This window comes from Aquarana catesbeiana, linkage group LG12 (assembly GCF_042186555.1).
Source record: "Aquarana catesbeiana isolate 2022-GZ linkage group LG12, ASM4218655v1, whole genome shotgun sequence".
Taxonomy (NCBI): Eukaryota; Metazoa; Chordata; class Amphibia; order Anura; family Ranidae; genus Aquarana; species Aquarana catesbeiana.
Genome location: NC_133335.1, coordinates 101252519 through 101280086, shown reverse-complemented (window position 1 = coordinate 101280086; position 27568 = coordinate 101252519). Strand labels below are relative to the sequence as shown.

General features: G+C 44.7%; 1 protein-coding gene across 1 annotated transcript in view; it reads left to right on the top strand.

Moving 5' to 3' along the window:
- Window positions 1-27568, top strand: part of UQCC1 (ubiquinol-cytochrome c reductase complex assembly factor 1) — a 373374-nt gene that overhangs the window by 188661 nt on the left and 157145 nt on the right. Inside the window, exon 7 of the mRNA XM_073608229.1 lies at window positions 4440-4548. Coding sequence (XP_073464330.1) covers window positions 4440-4548 — 109 coding nt within the window. The remainder of the gene's footprint in view (window positions 1-4439; window positions 4549-27568) is intronic.

The window sequence follows — 27568 nt, the reverse complement described above, 5'->3', positions numbered from 1 at the left end:
ATGAAGATATTTTTGTTTTTTAAAAACCTTTTTTGGGGATATTTATTACAACAAAAAGTAAAAAATATTGGGTTTTTTTTTTTCAAAATTGTCGCTCTTTTTTTGTTTATAGCGCAAAAAATAAAAATTGCAGAGGTGATCAAATACCACCAAAAGAAAGCTCTATTTGTTGGAAAAAAAGGATGTCAATTTTGTTTGGGTACAGCGTCGCAAGACCGCGCAATTGTCAGTTAAAGCAAAATTGCCTGGTCATTAAGCGACCAAATCTTCCGGTCTGTAAGTGATTAAATGCGCAGGGACACATTAGAAGCCCAGCAAGAGCACAATTGCAGCTGAAGGCAACCAATGTGTCCTCACACCAAATCCAATGAGCAAGCTATACAAGAATGGCAACCACCCCAATTTATAACTAGCTTTTGAAGTAAGGTGCACATGGAAGGATATTGCACTGTGCAAACACAAAGAAAATGTCCTTGCACACTTACCAGCTAGCCTCCAAAAAAATAAAAATGACACTGTCTAGCAATCTACAGTAAAAACAGGGGTTTAAGTTGCACACATTTATGTGGAAGCCACACTGCTTCACCCAGGCTCCTCTGTAAAGTGCATCCCCATGCAGGGCTGTATTTACCAGCATGAGGATGCACGGATGCATGTATCTCCGTGCCAGCAGTCCCAGTGCCTGCATGGACAAAGCCACTGCTTGCAATATGACATCTGTGTAGCCACTGCATCCCAATAGACTGCAAGACTGCCTGCACAGGGATGCACACAACACCTAGAACACAGCCCTGCACGGCGCACGGGTTAAAACACCAAAATGAGACCCAAATATGCAAGAGTGAACAGATAAATTCGCTTCATGGTTTTAAAGTAGAACTAAAGGCAAACGTTTTTTAGTTTTGGATAGAGTCAGGGAGGACTTTAACCCCTGTCAGGTTTTCTTTTGCCATCTGTGTTCCATTTAGGAGATTTCCCTTCACTTCCTGTCCCATAGCCTAAAAGGAAGTGAGAAGAAATCCTTCCAAGGTAAGTGAATTCCTTGTCACCAAAACAAGTGTCCCCATTGGAACATTTTCCCTCTATTACTGCTCTGGGGACTACCTGAAACCTGGTAAATTAAATAGCAAGTAAGATCTTGAAATGGGCAGCTTATGCTCTTTCATTTCAGAACAAAAGTATGTTTTTGCATACCATATATACTTGAGCATAAGCTGAGTTTTTCAGCACATTTTTTTGTGCTGAAAATGCCCCCCTCGGCTTATACTCGAGTCCCGCGCCTCACTGTTTCCATCTGCAGTCTTATGATCTCCGGCGCTGTGACATACACTCTAGTCCTCTGCCGTGTAGTGTAACAAAGCCCCGCTTTCTCCTCGTCCTAATCTGTGATAGGCTGAACACTGATTCACTGCTGGGAAACTGAGTCGGTGTTCCATCACCACGAACGAGGAGGAGGCGGGGCTTTGCTACACTACACGGCGGCCGTCTAGACTGTATGTCACAGCCCCGGAGATCATAAGATTGCAGATGGACATAGCGCCGGTACATAAGGCATGGATCAGGTAGGGAACTTGGCACATGCGGATGGACAGTGAGGCATGCAGATGGACAGTGAGGTATGCAGATGGGCATTGTTGACCCTCTTTTCCACTTACAGTAGCTGTGCATTTCTCACCCTAGGCTTATACTCGAGTCAATAAGTTTTCCCAGTTTTTTGTGGTAAAATTAGCCTCGACTTATATTCGGGTCGGCTTATCTATATACTCGAGTATATACGGTACTTGTGGCAGATCAGTTGAAGACATGCTAACCTTAAAGTGAACCTGTGCCCAGGTTATGCACCCTAAAGCATTTACATTAACAAGCAGTAAAAGCACTTTAAAATAAGCCCTCATTTGCAAATGTAGCTATAAGCATTGTGTAGAAGTTCATCTTCAAAGTTCACAACAGGAGAACTGAAATCCCCTAATTCTCTGTCTTATATTGCACTAGAATTTAGCAGTCTGCCGATCCTTCTAATATAAACAAACAGCCAGTGTTTCCAAGCTGAAAACGCCTGAAAGCTGACTTTAGATTTTATGTTGTGATCTCTGAAAAATAATTAGCTCACAGTACAAGCAGCTAGAGGGATAAGAGCTTATGTACACACAGGCTAGGTTGATCGCCGGCCACAGTTTTACGGCCAGTAGTCAAAACGCTCTGTCAGGGCTGGTTCAGCCCTTCCTTCTCTGAGCTGGCCGCTCAGCTGTCGGCTAATTGCCAGCTCTCATCTCTCTCCACAGTTAACTAGCTGTTGTGGATCTGCTCATCAGTCGTGCCTACTTAAAGATCTCCAGCTCACTTCATTCCTGCCTTCGCCTTGGTCACATCACAAGAAACCTTCCCCTGCTTTCCTGTTTAAAGACTGGCTTTGTTGACATCCCTTCTGGCTCCTTATCCTGCTTGCTGTTCCTCTACTTGAATCCCTGACTTCTGGCCTGGCTGATTACCCGATCTGGTTACTGAACTCTGGCTTGGCTGACTACCTGATCCGGTTACTGGCTATGCTTTGACTACGCTCACTCTATTTACCTTTTTATTTTTATTTATAAACAAGTGTGATTTTACTGTACTTCTGTCTTGGTCTGGTTCATGGTTTCTGACACGTTCCTAACCTGAACGCAATTCTTCTGCGTTCAGGAGAGGGAGGTTTAACTTCCCCTAACCGCAGCAGCTTCTAAACTCTTGTAAAGGCTTCTATGGAGTTGAGTTTAGGAGCTTTGAAAAAAAAAAAATTCCAAAAGCTCCTAAACGCACGTTTAGCAAGTTGTAGTCTTCATCAGCCCTAAGGGATGGCACATTTTAACCCTTTTACTACCACTGACATAAGGTGACATTATGACAATGGAAAAAAGGTGGCTTTTCCACACCCATTCCTAGCGGCTGCAGTCGCTGGGAATGCCTGTGTACATTCTCAGCCAAGTGTTGGTTTCCACAGGCAGCCAAAAGTCTGCCCTCATGTATGCACACGTACACGTTTATACAGTATCTCACAAAAGTGAGTACACCCCTCACATTTTTGTAAATATTTTATTATATCATGTGACAACACTGAAGAAATGACACTTTGCTACAATGTAAAGTAGTGAGTGTACAGCTTGTATAACAGTGTAAATTTGCTGTCCCCTCAAAATAACTCAACACACAGCCATTAATGTCTAAACCGCTGGCAAAAAAAGTGAGTACACCCCTAAGTCAAAATGTCCAAATTGGGCCCAAAGTGTCAATATTTTGTGTGGCCACCATTATTTTCCAGCACTGCCTTAACCCTCGTGGGCATGGAGTTCACCAGAGCTTCACAGGTTGCCACTGGAGTCCTCTTCCACTCCTCCATGACAACATCACGGATGGTGGATGTTAGAGACCTTGCGCTCCTTCACCTTCCGTTTGAGGATGCCCCACAGATGCTTAATAGGTTTTAGGTCTGGAGACCTGCTTGGCCAGTTCATGAAAAGATACAATAAAATATTTACAAAAATGTACGGGGGAAAACTCTCTTTTGTGAGATACTGTACAAAGTAAATGCATGTGTCGAGTGCAGCTACCTAGAAAAATGACAGTTGCATTAGAGGGTACATATTGCCACACCCCGGAATGAGAGCAGTCAGTCTAGGGCCATTATTGGCCCGGACCAGCTGTGATTCATCACAGCACATGCCGATCACAGGGTCCTGGGTAATGACTGACCACTGGCACCCGGTGTACGGCTCTGATCTTTCCCAGCCACAGATCTGTGAGTGTAAACAACACAGAGCTGTGTTTAGTGGCGGGAGTCTCATTGCTTTTTCATTCCTTGCTAAGCAGGGAATTAAAACATCTGGATCCCCAGATGTATGGCCTGTCAGAGCAGGCCATACATTGGGCGCACTGCAGGAACAAGCACTCTGCAAGATTTAAAACCCACGCATGCTCAGTGCGCTCTCTATCTGTTGTTGCAGCAGCGGCTGAGCTTAGAATTGTGCGACAGAGGGGCGAGAGAGCACACTGCTTATGTGTGGGTTTTGTTCCTGCGGTGCTGAGGACACAAGCCCAACATATGGTGTGCCTGGCATCTAGGCTCAATAGTGAATGCCACTCCTACTAGGAGTTCTGACAGGCATGGGAGAGGCTATTCATGGCCTACAGGTTTAAAAAAGAAGCTCCATTATTAAAAGATTCATATTGTTTTAAATTTGATTGGAAAGGTGAACTTAGGCTTCCAAAATCTAATTTGAGATCTTTACCACATTTCTGCTGTAAACTATAGAATAAAGTACATAGACGTGGTGAACTGTATCCTTTTACATGGTAGTGCAAGTCTGACATCAGCCTTTCTAAATATGTATGTTTTACCGATGGATGAACTGGTAAAATAACAATGTATTGAAGTGCATTGTAATGACAATAATTTGTTTTTCTAGGATGTGTATGGTTCGAATGAAACAGCAAGGGCGAGAGGGAAAGTACATGTGCAGATTCATTGTCTACTCCATGTGGGAAGATGCTGAGCAGCGTGGGAAAGTGATGGGGGTAGGTCATTTTGCCTTTTTAAGGATACTATTTTCTCATCTCTTTTATTGTGGACAAAGGCTCACCAGTTGTATAAAAGGTTGCTTTATGGTTGATGCTTTTTTTTTTCTTGGTTGAAATTTTTTTTAGTATACAGTAATTTATGCAGTAAGAATGGTGATTGGTAAATATATAGAACATGGATCCTATAATATTTAATATGTTCCACTTTTTTTTTTTAAATCTTTATTTAAGTAATACGTCAACCTACGAAATTAAGTAATAGGCAATAAAAATAACTTTTTAAAGAAGTCTACATACATTAGGGAGAAAACAGGCATGGTTCCATAACATAGTTATATTAAGTCAGGCGTCTGTGGTCTAAGAACTCCACAACAGTTGTATCCTGTAATTCAACCTGAACAGCAGAGGGAACCTCTAATCCCAAAATAGGGTTAGTTTTATTGGACCTATATAGACCAATGATTAAGGGCATTAAGGAAAGACAGAGATAACCTGAGAGTTAAAGTGAACTTTCCCTATTTGGCAGGAATCGAATCATTATACTTCCGGGTAGTTTACCTCATATATTATGTAGCTCCCGGTCCTGATTTCGCAGGAGCAGTACCAGAGGATTACCGCAATCCATAGGAATTTTCTATTTAATAGGAAAGCAGAGTGGATGGCACCTGAAGTGTCAATGGGGAAAATAAAGATAAAGAGTAAAGAAGGACTGGTAGAGGTTAGGTAAGAGGGGAGGGGGGGGATAAAGGATTCTGGTAGGGTCGATAACCCCATGCTTCAAATCCTCCTAAAACAGGTTACTCAAATGTAGGACTTGTATTCGTCTGGGAATCGGAACAGATTCCAGTGTGTCCAACGAGTGTTGTGTTCCTCCTCCCTTTCCCATAGGGCAGCTCCATCCGCTGTATGTCGCAAACCATTGTGATACCACAGGTGGAGATTGTTGCTTCCACACACTGGGGACGCATGCCCTGGCTGCATTCAGGAGGTGTTTCAGTAAGGATTTGCGATATCGCTTACAAGACATGGGGGTTAGGTTTAAGAGTACTGCTGCTGGATTATCCTGAATGGAGGCATCCGTGATCTTGTGCATGATCTGCAATACCTGCCTGCAGAAACGGGTCAAATCTGGGCATTCCCAGAAGATGTGAAGTAGTGTGCCAGTTTGGTTACCACACCTCCAACAAACAGGGCTATGTCCTGGGAATATTGAGGCTAGTACAGATGGAGTCCTGTACCATCGCGTCAAAATCTTGTAAGTGATCTCCTGGTATTTGCTGCACAAGGATGACTTATGTGCAAAAAGGAGGATATGGTTCTTTTGATCCTCAGTGAATGTTGTGTCAAGATCTCTCTCCCACTTCCTCAAGTATGGGGGGTCATGTTGAGATATGTGAGCAAGTAAGATGTTATAAGAATAAGAGATTTCTGTATAGGTTCCTCTCCCAGGCACAAATATTCAAAGGACGTTGGCTGTTTGCGAAAACAGCCGTTATCAGGGAGGGATCGAATGAAGTGTGAAAGTTGAAAAATCTTCCACATTCCCAAAATGGAGGAATCAAGGGTAAGATATAGGCCTGTGGGGTCAATCCACTCTAAGGGGCCAAGAAAAGAGGAGGCTCTAACCAGTCTCTGGTCCGGTTGGAGCCGAAAGACCTGGTATAAAGTCCGGGTGCCCAATTATGGGCGTTAACAGGGAAGGAAAGCTTGCCCTCTCTGCTATCCTGAAATATCTGTGAAGCTCCTGCAGGGTGGTTTCGATTAATAGATATGGGGAGGAAAATCGGGAAAAACGAGACCCACTCCAAGGTAAACTCGCTAGGGGAATTGGCACTGATTCCTGTTCCAGGCGGACCCACAATTTATGTGTTAAATGTCTGCACCAGTCCACTACTCTGTTCATGTGGACTGCTGTGTAATACAGGGCAGGGTCAAGAAGGCCACTCCTCTGAGTTTTGGCCACTGTAATAGTGATCTCCTAAGCCGTGATGGCTTGCCCTGCCAAACGTAGTTAATGAAGATTGTGCTTAGCTTACGAAAGAAGCTCTGCGGTATCCTAACCGGTAGTGCTTTGTAAGAGGTAAAGCAGCCTTGGCATGACATTCATCTTTAGAACATTGCATCTACCAAACCATGATATTGTCAAGTTCTTCCATCTATCTAAATCTGAGGAAAAACTGTTCAGGAGAGGCTAAAAGTTGAGTTGTAGATCAGAGGGAATTTTAATGCCTAGATATTGGATTGCCTGAGGATTTGATCGGAAGGGAAAGTTGCCACCAAGGAGAGCCTGGGAGAAAGGGAGACTTTGAGTGCTTCAGTCTTTTGGGGATTGATTTTAAAATCCGATAGATCACCATATTGGCTTATTTCAGATAAGAAGACCGGGAGGGAGGTATGCGGTTCTTAGATGTAAAACAATAGATCATCCGCATAGGCAGGAATTTTATGGTGGTACATGCCAGTTTCACGTCCCCTGATGTCGGGGTTAAGCCTAATGTGTTGCAATAGGGCAGTGGTTCTCAACCCTCCTTGTGCCATGACCCCGTGATAAAATTTCCCAAGTTCTGGGGACCCCTAACAGTAAAATTAAAATTTCGTAACGTGGGTTGTCAGCACCCAAAGCAAGACAAGTAATTTGTGCCCCTAACCCACGAACATTTAGCGCTCCATGAGTCTCTTTCATTCGTACAGTATTAAAACCCCTTATGGTACATAACATCTTTCTCTTTGTTCTTCTTTCTTTCCCTTTTATCTCTCTCTATGCTCATTTCTTGTCCCCACCCCCCATCCCTCTCTCTCTAGCCGTCTTTCTTGTTCATTCTCTTATTCTTTCTTTTCCTTTTTCTTTGTTCCTTCCCCTCTTTTCCTCTCCCTTCCATGTATTCACTATTTTTATTCCCTCTCTTACTCCTTGGTGGGGGGAATGGGATGAGTGACAGTGGCTGAGTGGGCGGCCGCGGGCTCCCGGGTTAGCCCTGCTGGGCGGCCACGAAAAGGCAGGGAGAGCAGTTTGGCTTCAGGAACAGCCCAGGATTTGGTGACCCCTGGCAAATCGTCATTTGACCCCTGAGGAGTTGAGAACCACTGCAATAGGGGTTCCAGAGAAAGTCTAAAGAGGAGCGGGGAAAGTGGGCACCCCTGTCTCATTCCATTACTTATAGCAAAGGGACTAGAATCAACTCCGTTCACCCTGACCGTCGCAGTAGGGGTAGAATAAATAGCAAAGATCCAGGACAGAACATAGCTCAGCTATGAGTAAGCACTTAGCATAAGTGTGAAACGCGTTAGCTGTTATTCTGTACATTCCTGCTGTAGTGTCCTGTGTACTTCATGATCCAGTTTTATCAATAATGGCACATGTCATTTCGTCCGGTGTACGGCCATCCAGATATTTTTGTTTATTCCTGCCTGTCTCAGCATTAGCCAGCACCTGAGGCTCGTCCCTCTTGGAGGTAAAGAATCCATTCATTTGCCAACTGCTCTAAATCTACCTGAGTGGTGGCGTTTTCTTCGCTAATATTGCATTGAAGGCGGTGACTAAGTGGGTTGCCAACTGAGCTTGGAATATTTTGTAGTAGGCAATTGTAAAACCGTCAGGGCCGGGAGCTTTCCCCCTCGGAGACCCCGCTAGGGCTCTCACATGTTCATCTGTCGTTATAGGCTGCGAGAGCAGATCTACCTCCTCAGCACTGAGAGAAGGCAGATTAGCTGTCTCAAGGTAGGCATCTATTGTCTCCACTGTATCCTGGGGCCAATCCACCGAAGGGCGGGGTGCAGGGTATAAAGAGCCTCATAAAAAGCACGGAAGGACTCCACCATTTCCATGGAATCATGAGTTCTGAGTCCTGTGGGGGTGGATAAGGCAGGGATGTAGGATAAGTTGCGTTGGGTTCGGATGGCGTTCACTAAAGTTCTGCTGCATTTGTCACCGTACTCATAGAAAGTTCTGTGCGCCTTCAATAGGCTGTTCTTAGATTGGAATAAGAAGTGTTCCCTAATTTGTTCTCGAAGGCTAGTGACTTCTGCTTCAAGGATCTTGTCTGGATGTGTTTTATGGCGTTTTTCGCAGTCGTGGAGTTTTGCAAGCAACTCGGACAGTGTTTTGGTTCTGGCCACCTTGAGTCTGTGACCATGTTTAATGAGCATTCCTCTAATGTAGCACTTATGTGCAGACCATATAGAGAGAGGTTAAGGGACCAAGTCTTTGTTGCTCTTAAAAAAAAGTTCTGATTCCCGCAGGATTTCTGCCTTAACCTCAGGGTCCTGAATGAGGGATTTGTTAAGTTGCCATGTGGCTGATCTTGGTGTCAGGTGTTGTAGGGCTATTTCTATGGAGATCAGAGCGTGGCCTGAGAGCGCAATATGTTCAATCTGGGCGCTAGAGACAAGTGGGATCGTGGCATGGGAGACTAAGAAAATCTATTCTAGAGTACGATCCATGAACTGCTGAGAAAAAGGTGTAGTCCCCCTCCTGCAGGTGAAGGAAACGCCAAATGTCAACCAACCGGTGAGAGTGCAACAATTCTCTGATTCGGTTTGGAGGTCTCAGGGACAGAGACGAGGAGCCCGTCAAGGAGTCCTTCCGGGGATTGATGGTGAGGTTGAGGTCACCCCCTAATACCAGAGTTCCTTCAGCAAATAAGCTAAGGCGGATAAGCAAGATTCAAGTGCTGGAATCTGATCTACATTCAGCAGTACAGGTTATCCAGGGTGAACGGGGGAATGGGGGGAGGGGAAGGGTGGAGGATGGGAGGGGGAGATGGTGGAGGAGGGGAAACCTCTTCAGCAAAAACCTGAGACCAGATGTGGCAGCACACCCTCCGTCAGCCGGGCATACGTTACTAAGAACTATCATATGTTAACAAACATGTAAAAATCAATGTTTTAATGAGTCAGACAGGTAGGAGGGAGAGGCGTCTGGGAAACCAGTGCCCAGGCGAACGCCCATGGCACTTCAGTTCGAATTAAGCCTGTTGGATAGGCGAGTACTCTAGACAGTTCCCCAAAAACCTCCCCCAATCCCCCGAGCCAGACATGAGTGCTATAGAAGAAAATCATAGTGACCTGGGTGGTCCCTTATTTACCCCCCTGTAGAACAAACCCATGTGGCAAGTGGGAAACAGATGAGTAGGTCTTGCCCCACCCACAGTCCATGGCTGTAGACCCAGCCGGGCCCAGTCCCTCTTGGTGCAAACCTCAATGAGACATAAGTCTTACAAGACGTCTCTCCCACTGGATAGATCAGTTCTGAACTAGAGACCCCTTGAGGTCTTCTCAAAAAACGGTCAAGACCATGGGGCCGTGACAATCAGTCTAGGGGAGTCAGGGCTGACTCCCAGGGAGAGTCATCAAGCCTATGAGTCCACGGCAGATGGGGCAACAGGAACAAAGCAAAGTAATGCAGAACTTAATTACGGAAAGGAAACTCCACAAACCGGGGTAGACCTTCAACCTGAGAGCAGTTCTAACATTGGGCGATTGTGCCGGGACCGTTGAGGTCTTCCCGTTGGGTTTACTGCGGGGTTATTGCCGTTTGGAGGGAGAACAAACGCCAGCCAGTTGGGTAGCGACACCGCAGGCAACCCCAGGGAGTTGAGGAAAGCAGGGACATCCGCAGGGTGTCGAAGGGTATACAAACGGCCTCCCTTGCGTGCAACGAGGTGGAAAGGGTGGCCCCACTTATAGGTGATCTCTCGGTCGCCGAACTTCTCCAGCAGTGGCTTCATGCAAAGGCACATCTGAAGGGTCCTTCCGGAAACATCGGGCAGGAGAATGATTTGTGCTCCATCAAAGTCTACGTGTCCTCTGTGCCAAGCTCGTTGCAGTATGTCTTCTTGGACAGAATAGTTGTGTAGGCAACAGAGGACATCTCTGGGTCTGTCCTCTGCAGGACCTCTGGGTCCTAGGGTCCTGTGCACCCTGTCAATAGTAATGGGTGTCTCCGGAGGGCGTTCTAAACCGTTAGTAAATATGGCAGTTTTGGTTGCCTTGAGGTCTGCTTATCGAGTGGCTTCAGGCGGACCACAAATTCTGATGTTACGCCTGCAATTATGGTTTTCCAGGTCGCCTAACAAAAGATGCAGCTGTGCAACTTGGTCTGACACTTCCTTACGTGTAGCTTGTAGGCTGGAGACATCTTGACGGAGGGCAGCAGTGTCGGTTTCAATTGAGGAGACCCAAGTGGTCACCTCTGCTACTTCTTGTTTAATGCCTGTGAGTTCTCCGTGGAGTGCCGCCTCCATTCTGGCGGCTAAAGAGTCCAGGTCTTCCCTGGTGGGAAGCTTTTGCATTAGAGCCCATAGAGCCTGTCCATTGAAAAGTGTAGCAGAGCGTTCTCGAGGTACAACTAAACGAGTAATACACACTGTAGCCTGCATGTGTTGTGCGAGGAGCAGCGGTGCGCCAGGTATGGAGACTTGGTATTGGGAGGTCTGTGTGTCTTGTGGAGCCGCCTAGCTCTCCTCCAAGACTTACCCACTGATGTGAGGGACAGTGAACGGGGGAGGCAGGGGGAGAGATCGCTGGACTGGGAGAATGGAGGCATGTCGTTGCCACGATCGTACCTTGCTCACCCTCCTTCTTTTGCAGGCGGGCTGGGTTCCGTCCTATTTTTCCAGCTGAGGTCTGAGTCTCATGTTTGTGCCAAGACTCAGATTCTTCATTTTTGTGCACTGCAGCTCAGTTGCAGTGCATATAAACAGACTACACAGAGCCTTCAGGTGAGCTCCAGTCAGTTGCAGAAAATGGTGAGTATGTACACAGTATGCATTTTTTCACGCCAAACTGTTGTGGTATGAACAAGGCATATAGAAAACTATTGTTTTCTGTGTGCCCTTGCACAGACCTGTGTTTTTTTTATAGTGCAGAAAAACATAGATCTCTGCACAAGTGTGGATGAGCCCTTACATCAGTGTCCTCGGTCCCCACTTTACATCACAGATCTCCCCCCTCTCATCAATGCCCTCAGTCCCCCCCATTCGCATACATTTCCCCCTTTACATCCTTCCTAGACCCTTTTCATATCATATCCCCCTTTACATCATAGGCTTCCCATCACAATTCCCCCTTTAAACCAGTACCCTCAGCCCCCCTTCACATCACAGCCCCCCCATCCTTACACTACCATCCCCTTCACATCATAGTCCCCCCTCCCCCCATCCTTACATCACAGTCCTCCCTAGATATTACCACCCCCATACATCACAGTCCCCCCTTTACACCACAGACCCCTCTTAACATCACAGCCCCCCCCCCCCCACAATATAGCCCTTCTTTCATGTTACAGACCCCCATCCCTTTCAGCACAGTCCTTCTTTCATATGGAATGTGCAGTAGGTCTGGGCAGAGAGTGGGACTTTTCATGTTAAAGGCGGGTAAATGGTTGCCTTGACCGATCTGCAACCTAGCAAACAATCACCTGCTTCCTAACTTAAAAAGTCGCTTTCTATCCAGCATCTATTTGGCGAGCCTACGGTCTGGATAGGACTGTTACTTGGTCCAGATCCGGACGGAGGTCTGCCATTTAGTGATGCCTGCTGTAGTGGGTCTTTCATGGAATTTGATACCACTGGAACTAAAAAATATCTACCTCTGCACCTAAAGCCAATCAATCAGATATATAGCTTTTCTTGATAATGATGGTTTGCGAAGAGTACTCCTTTTTTAGAAACTCAGTTATTTGTGATCATTGTTTCTGTAATTTGCATCGTATTTGTACTTGATACAAACCAGTTATATTTTTTTACAAAGGGATTTGTTTGCAGAGTCAGAAAAGATATACTGTATACAGTCAACATACAATAAAACAAATTGCCAAATGTAAGCATTTGGTGTTATTCAAAAGAATTAACCCCTCCCTCCCGCGCTATAGCCCAAAGACGGTTACAGTTTGGGCTTACTTTGTTAAACACAAGCCGGTTATTGGCTTTTCTTTCCTCGCGCTGACAGCGGAGGAGGAGAGAAGAGAGCCGATAACTGGCTTGTGCTTAAGGGACAGCTGCACTGTTAATCGGGGCACTGATTATCAGTGCAACCCCAACAGTGGCAACTATCAGTGCCCTTCAATGTGCCACCTGTCAGTGCTCATCAGTGCAGCCTCATCAGCGCACATCAGTGAAGGAACAAAATTACCTGTTTGCAAACTTTCATAACAAACTATGAAATGTTTTCAAAATTCTGTCTTTTTTTGCTTAGCAAAAAATAAAAAACCCAGTGGTGATTAACCACTTAAACCCCGGAAGACCAATGCACTTTTTACGATTCGGCACTGTGTCCCTTTAACTGACAATTGCGTGGTTGTGCGACGTGGCTCCCAAACAAAATTGACGTCCTTTTTTTCCAACAAATAGAGCTTTCTTTTGGTGGTATTTGACCACCTCTGCGGTTTTTATGTTTTGCGCTATAAACATAAAAATAGCGACAATTTTGAAAAAAACGCATTATTTTTTACTTTTTGCTATAATAAATATCCCCAAAAAATATATAAAAAAAAACATTTTTTTTTTCCCTCAGTTTAGGCCGATATGTATTCTTCTACGTATTTTTGGTAAAAAAAAATCACAATAAGCGTTTGATTGGTTTGCACAAAAGTTATAGCGTCTACGAAATAGGGAATAGTTTTATGGCATTTTTATTAAGTTTTTTTTTTTACTAGTAATGGCAGCGATCAGCAGATTTTTATCGTGACTGCGACAGTATGGAGGACAGATCGGACACTTTGGCGCTATTTTGGGACCATTCACATAATATACAGCGATCAGTGCAATTAAAAATGCATTGATTACTGTGTAAATGTGACTGGCAGTGAAGGGGTTAAGTGTGTCCTAGGGAGTGATTCTAACCGTGGGACAGAGGGGCTACGTGTGACACGAAACTGATCAGCGCTCCCATTACAGGGAGTTGTGATCAGTGTCCAGGCAAAATGGAGAAATGCTTGTTTACATTAGCATTTCTCCGTTCTTCCTCTCCGTGAGACCCGCGATCACACTTTACCAGATGAATGTTCGTCAAATGGAACACAAATCATCCCACCTCTGAGTGTTATGGAGGGACTTGCTGTTGTAGAACAGTTTCTAGGAGATGGGTGCCACCTCATCTTTTTACACTGAAAGGCTCTGTGGCCAGATAGGAGACTTTTTTTTTTTTTTGCAAATCTCTTTTAGCTGGTCCTATTTACTCTGGATTTCGTTTTTACAAGTTATCATGCAGTGAAATTTTTTCAGTTTAAAACTGTCCACATCTTACTTTAAATTGAAAGCATATGCTGTATATTTTACCCATAGGAAGTTGTTACTTCCTTGTGCTTGGTATGTCTTGCACTGGCTCTCTATTTTCAGCTTTCCTACCTTCTTGAAATGGTAGTGCTCTGTTTTTGAATGTCATGGTGAATGTTAAATACTAGCAGTAGCTACAAGAGATGCATATCACTCCAGTCTTTTAGGCTCTGAATTTTGCATTGAAGTAAATGGAAAAGGTACTAAAACTCAATTTTGCAGGGAGGTGACGTGATGCCCATACAGCAATAAATTAGGCCATTCTGTGACTTAGATATCCTTCTTCATCAATCTTCAGTTCCAACACTGTGACACTAGGTTCCTGGCTCCAGTACCCACCTGGGACATTATCTGCACAAACTTTTATGGCATCCTTGGTTTGTATGGGTTTGCTCCAGATGAATGCAGGATTTCCCCATTCCAAAAATATACTGAGTAGCTCAGATACAGGTGAGTTTTTAAAAGCTGAACTTCCAGGCAAACTGCTAAATACACAGATGCTATACGCATGAGGGAACTGTTTCACCTACTGAAATATTTGTATTTCTCTCTCTGTCTCTTCAGTCCTAAGATTTAGACAGCTCTGCCCTATAGCACAGCCACGTGTCCACAGCACAGCCAGGTGGGTGACACCACTTTTTCTGTAATAGACTGTCGAAAGAATGACTTGATGTTCACTTTCCACCCTCAGTCTGCCAAATGGACAGTGAATGAGAAGCAGCAGACAAATGAGCGTTTCCACTGGTCACTCAGCTTTCTTCTCCTGTCAACATGTTTTGTCAGTACATTTGCATACAGCACACCATTTAGGATAAGCTAAAGCACAGACTTTCAGCCGTGTCTCGCCCTCTGCAAATCTGATTGATGCTGTAGATGGGAGAGACTGATACCAAGTCAAATTCAGGTACCTACACTAATTGTATTTAAAAATACATGTAAATACATGTAATGGTTCATAACTACATTAGTTTGTGTATTTTCTACCTCCCCTGGAGTTCAGATATAACCTCCTTGTAGTTAATGGGTACCTTCCTGCTGACAATAGAGTAATGTGCAGCAAATTGATTTTGGTTTAAAGCAGTAGTAAACCTGCAGAATATTTTTTTTTTTAAACCTGTAAGGCAAAAGGCATGAGCTAGTATGCACCGCATACTAGCTCATTATGAAATACTTACCTTAGAACGAGGCATCGGCAGGTGATCTCGGTCCACGCCGAGGGAGCGGACGTTTTCCCTCGACGTGTCTTCAGGGTATCGTGGCTCCGGCACTGTGAGTGGCCGGAGTCGCGATGTCTTCACTCCTGCGCATGCACGCAGGAGACTTCTTTCCGGCAAGGTCTGGCGTCTGCCGGAATTTTCAGTCGGGAAACTCAGAGCGCATGCGCCGCTGAAGTCAGCGGTTGCATGCAAGGGGAATATCTCCTAAACCAGGTTTAGGAGATATTCTTTTTACCTACAGGTAAGCCTTATTATTGGCTTACCTGTAGGTCAAAGTGAAAAAAAAGGGTATACAACCGCTTTAAAGCAAAAGAAAAGACAAATATTGTGCTAGTTAGCTATTAGGGCTCATTAGCTCAGGTGTGCAGGCAGGAAGGTGTGCTTAGCTGAGAGAGCCCCTCCTCCAAATAAAAGAAAAGAAATGCTCATGAACACTCTTGGGATGTATGACATCATTTTGGCCTAGGCCAGAAACCAGGAAGCAACTGAAGAAATTTAAAAAATAATGTAAACAAGTAAATATAATATACCTTCCGATCTATTAACTAATGCTAGCAGCTTAGTTGGTTGAGTGAGTTTAGTTCCACTTCAAAGAAGCCTTTGTTCTGTACTCTACAGGAAAGTATGATTTTTGACTTACCAGTAAAATCTGTTTCCTGGAATACAAGAAATCTTTTTACAAATAAATATTTGAAAAGTGTGGCATGCATCTGTATTCAGCCCCTTTACTCTGATACCCCTGACTAAAATCTAGTGGAATCAATTGCCTTCAGAAGTCATTTAATTAGTTAATAGAGTCCACATGTGAGTCATTTAATCTCAGTATAAATACAGCTGTTCTGTGAGGCCTTCAGAGGTTTGTTGGAGAACCTTAGTGAACAAACAGCATTGTGAAGCCCAAGAAACACACCAGACAGGTCAGGGATAAAGCTGTGGAGAAGATTAAAGCAGAAAAAAATATCCCAAGCTTTGAACATCTCAGGGAGCACTGTTCAATCCATCAACTGCAAACCTCTAAACTGACAGGCTGGGCAAGGAGAGCAATAATCAGAGGAGCAGCCAAGAGGCCCATGGTAACTCAGGTAGGAGAACCTGTCCACAGGACAACTATTAGTCGTGCACTCCACAAATCTGGCCTTCATGGAAGAGTAGCAAGAAGAAAGCCTTTGTTGAAAGAGAGCCATAAGAAGTCCCATTTTCAGTTTGCGAGAAGCCATGTGGGGGACACAGCAAACGTGGAAAAAGGTGCTCTGGTCAGATGAAACAAAAATTTAACTTTTGGCCTAAAAGCAAAACGCTATGTGTGGTGGAAAACTAACACTGCGTATCACTCTGAACACACCATCCCCACCGAGAAACATGGTGGTGACAGCATCGTGTTGTGGGGATGCTTTTCTTCTGCAGGAACAGGGAAGCTGGTCAGATTTGATGGGAAGATGGATGGAGCCAAATACAGGCAATCTTAGAAGAAAACCTGTTAGTCTGAAAAAGACTTGAGACTGGGGCGGAGGTTCACCTTCAAGCAGGGCAACGACCCTAAACATATAGCCACAGAGGTGAGAAGTTGGGACTTTAAATGAGACACAAGTCTCCATCCCTATACATGCATACATAAAACAGGAAGGTTGGGACTTTGAATGAGGTGGGCAATTGAGGCCAGAGGGTCAGTCACCATTGCAAAAAAACAATTTTATTGATAAACAATAGCATAGTGACACAGTAACAGTCCCAGTGTGGGTAGACCGTCAGGTCATATACAATAACATCCTGATTGATACATTGTAAAACATAATGAATAAACCCCTAAAAAATGATGCAGGGCAGATAGTCCTTAAAAGGTGAAACATCCATTTAAAATGCACAGGGTCACAAAGTAGGTAAGTAGAAGCCTGTTGGTATGTAGACCTATTAAAAAAGGTAATGGTTTGGTGCACATCGTAGTCCCGACGCGTTTCGTGTATCAAACACTCTTCAGGGGCAGTTTTGCACCAAAGTCTAAAAAATGGGAAAGAGGGGGGTTCAATAAGTAAACTTCAAAAAATATTGTGAAAAGAAAACGTATGCATGTGGGGGAGGCAGCCACTAACCCCAAATGGATACTCACATGCTGAAGGGGTGTGTACTTAAAAGGGGTCCGCTGTCACAGGCCACCAAATGAGTCCGGTCCGGGAGCTGAGGGAGGAGCTCAAAGAGGGGAGGGGGCCAAACGCACACAAAAACCCCCATTGCAACGTATGTCCACACTGGTGATGAATGAGGGTGAAGGTTCTGTTGTGATAGAAATAGTATATGTAAGGTATAGCCCCAGGCTAAGTGGAGCCCCCAATCCCGGAAATATGTGCATCGTTAACCGTGAGGTATCCCCCTTACCTGTGGGTGGTAGGTAATGGCCAAATGTGTCTACCCAGGAATGGACGTGCTGCCCAAGGACAGGCAAGCACGGAATGAGGACCTTATGTGCAGCTAGTCTTGGCAGGAATGGTTTGTAAGTAAGTAATCCACTAGGACTGACCGGAAGGACTTAAAAGTAAAAAATATTTTGTTCCTCCATGGTATCAATAAAGGCTTTCATTACTGAAGAAGATTCAGCCCCATTAACCTTTTGAATACAGTCTCACAAAAAGATTTGAGGCAAGAGAAGGATAACCCAATGTTGCAATTTCCACATCTCTTTTATATGGCGTACACACTGTCGAACTTTGTTAGGACATTCCGACAAGAAAATCCTAGGATTTTTTCCGACGGATGTTGGCTCAAACTTTTTTTGTCTACACACGGTCGCACAAAGTTGTCGGAATTTCCGATCGCCAACCACGCGGTCACGTACACCACGTACGACGAGACTAGAAAAGGCCGGTTCAGAACCAAGCACGGCACCCTTTGGGCTCTTTTGCTAATCTCGTGTTAGTAAAAGTTTGGTGAGAGACGATTCGCGCTTTTTCAGACTCGTGGCTTTCAGATCGTTTTCTGCCGTTCAGTTTGTGCTTGTGGGTTTGTATCTGCTCTTCAGTGCGTGCAGCAAGTTCCGCGTGACTTTAGGTAGTCATTGTATTCTTGTTCGTTCGTTACTGTTTTTCAGGTCGCTCTTCACAGGCCTTGCTGTTCTTCAGTGCGTTCTGTTACTTCGTTCTGAGCAGCCGACCGTTTTCTAGCCATGTTTCGTATGCGTACTCCTCGTAGAGTTCGTGCTGTGCGGGGGCTTGGTGTTGGGGTCCTGACCTTGACACAAGTCCAGTCCATGAACAGGGTGGGGAGGAGTTCATGGACCAAGAATTGGTTGCTTCAGCGTGACCAGTTCTCTCATATGCCTTTGCTCCGTGAGATCCGTGAGAATAATCCTGATGATTTCAGGAACTTTCTCAGGATGACGGACCCCGTGTTTCACTGTTTGTTGGCTTCACTGACCCCCTATATCAGCAGGCAGGATACCTGCATGAGGCAAGCCATTACTCCGGAGCAGAGGCTCGTCGCTACCCTGCGGTACTTGGCGACGGGGAGAAGCCTGCAGGACTTGAAGTTCTCGACAGGCATCTCCCCCCAGGCTCTGGGGATCATTATCCCAGAGACCTGTTCTGCCATCATCCAGGTCCTGCAGAAGGAGTATATGAAGGTAAGATTTTTATCCTTAAATATCACATTTTATTGTATTTAATGTTTGATAATATATTGTATTTCTTTCCTCATTCCCTAATTACCATGATTGTAATATGCTGTGAATGTTCCTTTGTCCTCATTCATGCAGGATTTTTATGTAATTATTATTTTAGGTCCTTCATACATATTTGCCCTTCAATAACCTCCCCAGCATGGTGTCTCCTGGCCCTATATTCACCTCATGTAGTCACTTAACAATGTATTTTTTCTGCTCCATAGTAGTGCTTTACCCCAAACACCCCCTAAAATGTTTGGAAATGTTATTTTTGATTTAAATTCAGGCAGAGTGCCAGAGGCTTTTTTTTGTGGTGTCCCCAAATAATTTTTAGTAACCCTCCCTTCCCCAACTGCTAAGTCAGCTGATCCCAATTCTCTATGTATCCTCAATCATCTATCTGCTGACTTTGCCAAACCCATACACACTATACCCACCTCTTTACTGGTCAGATGTATGGAGGAATTCCCCAAAGCATGTAGTGCAAGGGCCTGCCTGTATACTTTCCAATGGTACTGTTTAAAGTATTTGTGTCCTATTATTATCTTGACAGGTAATAGCAGAATGTCCAAATGTCCTCAAATGTGTACAATGTGTATTTATATCTTTGTATTCTGACACTGTCCAGTGGTCTGCCAATAGTGTAACTAAGGAGGGGCTGTTCCAAGTAATGCCCATTATTTAGGCATTCATCTCTCAATGAAGTGAAGAGGGTTACCTGTCCAAGATTTCCACACACCCCCTATAATGTTAGAAATGGCCCATGAGAGGGGGGGAGGGGGAATATGCTAGGTGTACCTTATACTTTGGCCTTGTTAAATTCCCCTTACTAAATGCTATCTGGAGGTTGCCCCATAATGTTTGTGTCTAATCTGCTTGCCATGTTTCTGTGAAAAAATAGTAATGTTTATTGTTTTTTCCTCAACAGTTTCCTTCCAAGCCACAGGAATGGCAGACTGTGGACTCCCACTTTGCCCAGCGGTGGGACTTTCCTAACTGCGGAGGGGCAATTGATGGGAAACACGTCCACATCGTCCCACCACCCAACTCGGGGTCGTACTTATATAATTACAAGGGGTTCAATAGTATAGTGATGTTGGCGGTGGTGTCGGCTAATTACGACTTCCTGTATGTGGACGTGGGGAAGAATGGCCGGATGTCCGATGGTGGAGTCATCGCCCAGACGGAGTTCTACAGGCGTCTCCAGAATGGCAGCTTGGACTTGCCAGCTCCAGAGTACAATGTTGAAGGACTCCCATTTGTGTTCGTTGCTGATGAAGCGTTTGCGCTGGGGGACCACCTGATGCGGCCATTCCCAATGAGGACCCTCACCCCGGAACAGAGGGTTTTTAATTACCGGCTGGCCAGAGCCCGAAGAGTGGTGGAGAACACATTTGGAATCATGGCCAGCCGGTTCCGCCTATTTCTGACACCCATCCATATGGCGGAGTATAAACTGAACCATATTATACTTGCGTGTTGTGTTCTCCATAACTTTTTAAGGAAACATTCGGCCAACTATGCTGGCTCAGTTGGGCCTGAGGCCGGAATCATACATCAAAACACACTGACGGCGCTTGAAAGTGGCCGTCCTGACTTGCCCTCCCCCAGTGCCCGTGATGTCCGGTTACGCTACCTGGAGTTCTTTGCGGGAGGGGGGCTATCAATATGCCAGACAATCTGTGAAGCCTTTTTATAATAATAAAAAAAAAAATTCTTTGTGGACATTTACTGCTTGTGTTTGTTTTAGCTGACCCTGACAGAAATGTTTTGAGTGCAGAAAATGGTGTGATTGTGTAACCTTATACAAAGCACTGTTGGCTGTTATTTACTAAATGCAAAAACACATTTCACTACAAGTGCACTTGCAACTGCACTGAAACTGCACTTGTAGTGCAAAGTGGATTTGCCCTTAGGAAATAACCCCCATTTTCTCAGAAAACAACAATTACATCACCCCAAAAGTGTTGTAGCGTTGAGACAATAATCCACACATTCTTGGTTAACAATCTTTTTAATACCTGCACAATCACATGTGCATTTACCAAAGGTTTTTCTAACAAACCAACATGTTTGTTGTATAACAATTTTTGTGGTGGCATTATCCAAAATCAAAATGTCCATTTTATAGAAAACAGGCCTGTGTAAAACCAACAAGAAAGACACAAATCTTGAACTTACAAACGTCACATTTGGTCGAATTTGAAGGCAATATCAGACATGAGTATTTAGGAACTGTGTTTGATATTGCGTTCAGATGGGGGGAAATCACCCCTGGAAAAGCCAAATTTGGAAGATGCACACAAATTTCCCAATGTCAACATGTGCGACCTGCCATCACGGGGGATCAAGGGACGTGTTTTGGGGGAGAAACCCCTTCCTCACCGCTACTTTATTATTGAGGAAGGGGTTGCACCCCCCAAAACGCCTCCATTGATCTCCCGTGATGGCAGATAGCACATGTTGGCACACTGTGTGCATCCTCCAAATTTGGCTTTGTCAAAAATCACAAAAAGATTTAGCACATTGTAGCACACAAAAGAAGAAATTGATTTGGAGGGGTTTTAAACCCGCCCCAAAACATCAATGATGTTTTTATATTTTGGAATAACTTCATTGATGTTTTGCTTGATGATTTCCAATTGTAAATTACACCCCATGATCTCACCGATCAGAATCTGGGCACTTTCGGATGTGAAAGGATCTGGATCCACAACATCACGATCACCTAAAAAGAGAGGAACCCCAAAATAAATTTGGTTAAAAAAAAATGCCGCCATCCATCTCTTATCTGAGCCTGTGGTTGCAGACACTCACCTGTTGTGGTGACTAGTTCCACCACGTCTTCATCCTCCTGCTTAGCTTGTGTTGGGGGGATTTCCCCTTCTTCCGGGGGGGGGGGGGGGGGGGCTCTGGTCTCCTCGGATGAGGGGTGTCCTCCGAGTCTTTTCTCCCCTATGTAAAACAAAAAAGGTATACTTAGCACACAGATATTTAATGTCAGAACTATAAAGATGAAACATTGCTTGGAAGTGGGGTACAATTGTCAATTTTAGCCGAGTTCCAAGATGTAGCTTTTTCAGTGTCCTTTGTCAAGCTGCAATACTTTACTTGTTTTGTACAAGCTTCACCGATGGAGACCCCCCTATAGTATACACTGGAGCACCTGTGTGGGGTCCCCTAATAAAAATGGTGTTCTGGGGTCCCACACTAGTGCTCCAGTGTCCAGATGTGTAAACAGCTGCTCAGTGTCCTCTCCTTACACAGAATCTAGTTTGCATTTCATTCTAGTAACAAAGCCATCTACACAACCCAATTCTTTGAAGACAAGTATAGGGCGTCAAAATGGTGGCCAAATGCATATGGGCGAAACAATGGTATTTTATAGTTGGAACGAAAAATGTTTGATCCGAACGAATAATGTGCCCATGAACATGAAAGTTGCCATTTTAAACTGTACAACAGTTCCTAAAAGCACATGGAGCAGCACGAACGTAATAAAGACAAAAAGAATAGGAACACAGCACAACTACTTACTTTTTTGCAGCACTCTCCGGATCTTTCTGTACTGCTCGTGTTCTCGTAATTTGAGGTCCGACCACCAGTTCCTGAGCTGATCTTTCGATCGTCGTACCCCGAAATTCCGGTGCAGACTCCTGACCACTTTCGCCATGATCTTGGCCTTTCGGATATTGGGGTTGGGGTAAGGCCCATACTTTCCATCATAGTCGGACTTCTTCAGGATGTCCACCATTTCCAACATCTCCCCAAAGGACATATTTGAGTCCTTAAATCTCCTTCTGGATCGGGACGTTTCAGGCTCCGGCCTTTCCTCCTCCTCCTCCTCGTTGCACGCACGCACCTGCTGTCTATCCGCCATGTGCTCTTCCCCCACTGCGCCGAACGAAAAGGGGCGGGGAATAGACTAGAAAGAACGTCGGGCGGGCGGAGTTATACGCATGCGCAGTGTGTATAAAGCGTAACACACGTGCGTATTACGTACGATCTGTGAGCGGAGGAAGGAGCATCGGAGACGCCGATTGTGATAACGAAGGTAAGATCTAAACTTGCGCCTATACTGCTTCGAAATGGGAGCCTATATTGTAACAAGATTAGGGGAGTTTTGCCTGACATTAGGGTTTGTCTTGTGTTGTGTCTTGCAGAGAAAATGGATCGGTTCAATGACCACAATTTCCTGCCCCTGTTCATAGACAAATACAGGGAGCTGCCCTGTCTGTGGCAAATGAGACACCCCCACTATAATCACAAACAGAAGAGGCAGGCAGCGCTGGAGAAACTGCTGGAGTTGGTGAAGCCGGTGGTCCCCACAGCAACCATCCCTTATTTAAAAGCCAAAATTGGTGGCCTGAGGAGCACTTATCTTAGGGAGCGCAAGAAGGTCACAGATTCCCAGAGGTCCGGAGCAGCAGCAGATGACGTTTATGTCCCCAGACTGTGGTACTATGAGAGACTGCGATTTCTGTCAGACCACACTGAAGTCAGGGATTCCCTCTCCACTCTTCCTTCCACCCCAGCTGAGGCTTTCGATGTCCAACCTGGGCCTTCCAGCCAGGAAGAAGTGGAGGAGCCCAGCTGGAGTCAGGTATAGCATTGTTCTACTGATTTCTGGTCAATAAAGAAATGATCTTGACTAGATGTTATTATTGATCACTAATTGCTGATTGAAAAAAGTGTTTTACATATCAATAGACAGTAGTGGGCACCCAAAATTGGGACAAGAATGAAAACTGCTGGGCTCAGAAGGATAGTCTGTTATATTTGTTAACATTCAATTTGCAGCAGTCAGGAGGTGAAAATTGTGTGTGATGAAGAAAAAACTAAAACTATGTCCCTTTTTCATACACAGGAAGACCTCAGCCAGGAGGAGGTTGTGGAATGTGGCAGTCAGGAGGAGGCGGGGATTAGTGGCAGCCAGGAGGAGGCGGGGCTAAGTGTCAGCCAAGAGAAGCCTGGGACCAGTCGCAGCCTGACTGAGTCTCAGGTCCCTCCCCTCCGCCTGCCATATAAACGAGCCAGGAAGGCCACTCCGAGTCCCATGCAGGATTCAGCGTTCAGGCTAATTCAGGAGGCTTCGGCGTCCCTCCGAGCCTTACCAACTCCTGAAGAGGCCTTTGCCTGCATGGCTGCCACCAAATTGCAGGGCATGCAGGAGGGTCAACGCAAGCTCTGTGAGGACCTGCTTTATAAAGTCCTACGTAAGGAGCTGAGTGGGGAACTAAAACCCAAGACCTACATGGTTGAGTTGGACCATCCTCCTCCTCCTCCTCCTGCTGCCACAACTCCAACCCCACAGCCACCGCGTGGAAGGAGGCGTGGAAAGAAGACCAAAGAGTGATGGCCCTGGGTTCAGTCTGGTCTGACAGAAGATGCAGTCTCTCGTATGACCACAGCCTGGGGACACAGATGTCATCTGCTGCTGTTCATGATCTCTGGGACTTCTGGACCAGACTGCACTCCCTTAGATAAGGACTCCTCAGGCCACCAATTTTGCTTAAAAATAGTTGATGTCTGCCCTGGGGGTACAAGGCTTCACCCACTTCTGCAGTTTCTCCAGCGTTGCCTCCCTCTTTGTTTAGTTGTGAGCCGTTAATAAAATTTTTTCTGTAAATTATACTCTCCTGTGTGTGTTTTCATCCAAAAAGGACAGTTTGTTGGTGACGATTCATGTACATTTCTAAAGTACAATGTGAAATTAACAAGAGACAACAACACCAAACAATTTCCTACAGATTAAATAGAACAACATATCAATGGTGTTGTGGGAACTTGTCACAAAAAACACACACAAACATTTTCGGGAGTACAAATCCAAATTGCAAACAAAATAAAAATAAAAGACAAACACAAAAAAAGAATCTACATTAAAGCCAAAAAATATATAAAAAATATACAAAAATATGTTGTCAGATGTGAGAAATCAAAATATATTGAGGGAATCACGATAAATAGTAACGAAATAAGTTTGTGAGAAGTGTGTGTGAATATGAGCAGCAAAACGACTTAATTCTTGTCACATTATAAAGAAGAAGAGAGTGCGCTGTATTAAACCATTTTTTATATTGCAGTGTGACTAAAGTGCTGTATCCATTGCAAACGCTAAGTTTACCAGAACGAGCTGTTCCGTCTTGGAATTTCTTCTGAGCATGCGTGGCAATTTGTGCGTCGGAACAGGCCACACAGGGTCGGAATTGACACGATCGGATTTTGTTGTCGGAAAATTTTATCTCCTGCTCTCCAACTTTGTGTGTCGGAAAATCCGATGGAGCCCACACACGGTCCGAATTTCCGACAACACGCTCCGATCGGACATTTTCCATCGGAAAATCCGACCGTGTGTACGGGGCATTAGGCTGATTGGTCTCTGGTGCTGTTGATGTTGAAGATGAGTTGTCTGATATGTGAGCAGAATTAACAAGGGTCACTATGTAATGGTAGTACAAAAATACACCTTCCAACCACTGAACACAATAATCCTAACATAGCGATCAGAAAAAGAATAAAATGGCAAGATACAATGACTTACCACTGTAGCTGCCTTACGAGCAGATGCAGAGGTCTTCAGTACCCCTGTTGCTGGTAAACATTTTCTGGGATCTGGGCTGGCTACACATGCTATTTTTTGTGCAGTGAGTTTCCTGTTGCTGCCTGCGGAAGAGTATTCACTCTGCCCTCTAAACTTGCTGGATCAATGAAAGTATGTTCAAGCACAGCCCCCGCTTACAGATGGGGCTACCATGTCAGAGGGAGGAGAAGGTAAGCATGGTAGAGAAGACACGAGAGTCTTCCCTATAACTGTAGTGGATCAAGGACCTGGTAACAAAGGGTAACCTGAAGAAAATAGATCGGAAAGTGCACATCCGATGTGTGAGCACTCACCCACTGGCGATCTGGTCAAATGAAAAACACAAAGCGTTTTGTTGTGTTACTGGTGGTAGGAAGCAAAAACAACTGAAGGGTCAGGGGGGAGGGAGGGGTATTTAAAATGTCTGTATGTGTTTCCTGTTGTAGGTGGAACCAAACACCTTTCGCATAGCTGTCCTGGATAATAATTTGGGGAAAAAAATATTATAATAAATGTGAACCAATGAGTTCCTTCCCCACAGAATCCTTATCCTATTCACTGTTTAAGGCCCGCTGCACAGAAAATTTAAAATGGGTAAATAATATTGAGTGTTTTTTTTCCTTCACTTGATTTCTAAGCGCATTCGTCAATAGGACTTTAGTGGGTACATCGGCCTGTAAGCTTCTCTATGTGAACCTATGGGTTCCTTTACCACAGAATCCCTATCCTATTTACTGTTTTAAGGCCTGCTGCACAGAAAATTGAAAATGGATAAATAAAGAGATAGGTGGTGTTTTCCTTCAATCGATTTCTGACCAGACTGGAGCCAGAGCACATTTATCTGCAGGACTTTGGTAGGTGCATTGTAAGCTTCTCTGAGATGAGGATTCAAATGAGTAGTTCTGTATACAAGGTCTGTTCGGAAAGTATCCAGCCATGTAATAAGAAAAATAAAGAAATTTATTTCAGAAGATACAAGAAACATAAGACACAACATGTTTCCAGAGGATACAAGAAATATAGGCACAACACGTTTTATGCCAAGATCCTGTATTAAAATCTCGGATGCAGTTTTTGAAAACCCCAGATCAGCTTCTAGTTCTCACACTGTCAGTCGCCGATCTTTGTTGATTTCAGCCCATACACATTCAACATTTGCAGGCCTTCCAGAATATGGATCACTTTCAACAGATTATTGACCATCTTTGAATTGTTTGTGCCACATTTTTATTTGTGCTGCACTCATTGCGTTATCCCCAAAAGTCTTCTGAATCATTTGAATAGTTTCTGCAGGGGAATGTTCATACTTTACGCAAAAAATTTGATGCAGATTCTTTGCTCTATTTGTGGAATCATTTTGAATGGGACAGCCACACCGTACACATGCACTCAGCAGCATCTAGCACCGCCACTGACTTGTGTAATAAAGTCGTCATTGTTCACGCATGTGCATTACAATCCACTTTCCTTGGCTTCCAAGTTCTATCGATGTTGGGCAAACAGTTCTCGTTATATTAACCGCTTCCCGCCCAGCCTATTGCAAAATGGAAGCCGCAGCAGGGATCGGTTATCCTGACTGGGTGTCATATGTTGTCCAGCAGGACAAGCCGCTGTGCGCGCCCCCTGGGGCGTGCAGTGCATTGTGTCCGTCTGAAACACCGTATCTCCGATCTAGGTAAAGAGCCTATGACGTATGCTCTTTACCACATGATGAGCTGTGTCCAATCATAGCTGATCACATGGTAACCAGGAAGTGACATTTATCGGCTTTGCTCTATTCGCGCTGACAAGGCACGGGTAGAGGAGAGCCGCTCAGCAGCTCTCCTGTTGAGGGTGGGGGGGTCTGCTCTGATAATTAGTGCATTGATTATGAGTACAGACCCATCGGCGATGCCCACCAGTCATGCCCATCAGTACCCACATGATGCCAATCGGTGCCCATCCGTAATGCCTATCAGTGCCATCTATCAGTGCAAACCCATCAGTGCCCATCCGTGCCACATATCGGTTCTGCATATCAGTGCTCATCAGTGCTGCATATTAGTGCCTCCTCATCAGTGCCACCTCATCTGTACCGCCTCATCAGTGCCCGTCAGTGAAGGAGAAAACATACTTATATACAAATTTTTATAACAAAAAAAAAGAAACTTTTGTAAAGAAAAAACATAATTTATGCTCCTGGGGCTAAAAGCTAAAGTATTGCATTATCAGTAGGGATCCTAAGTATCTCCATGAGTGCATAGCATATATAAGATTTAGCACTAAGAAAGGAAAGAAACAGTATCAGTGTGGAAAG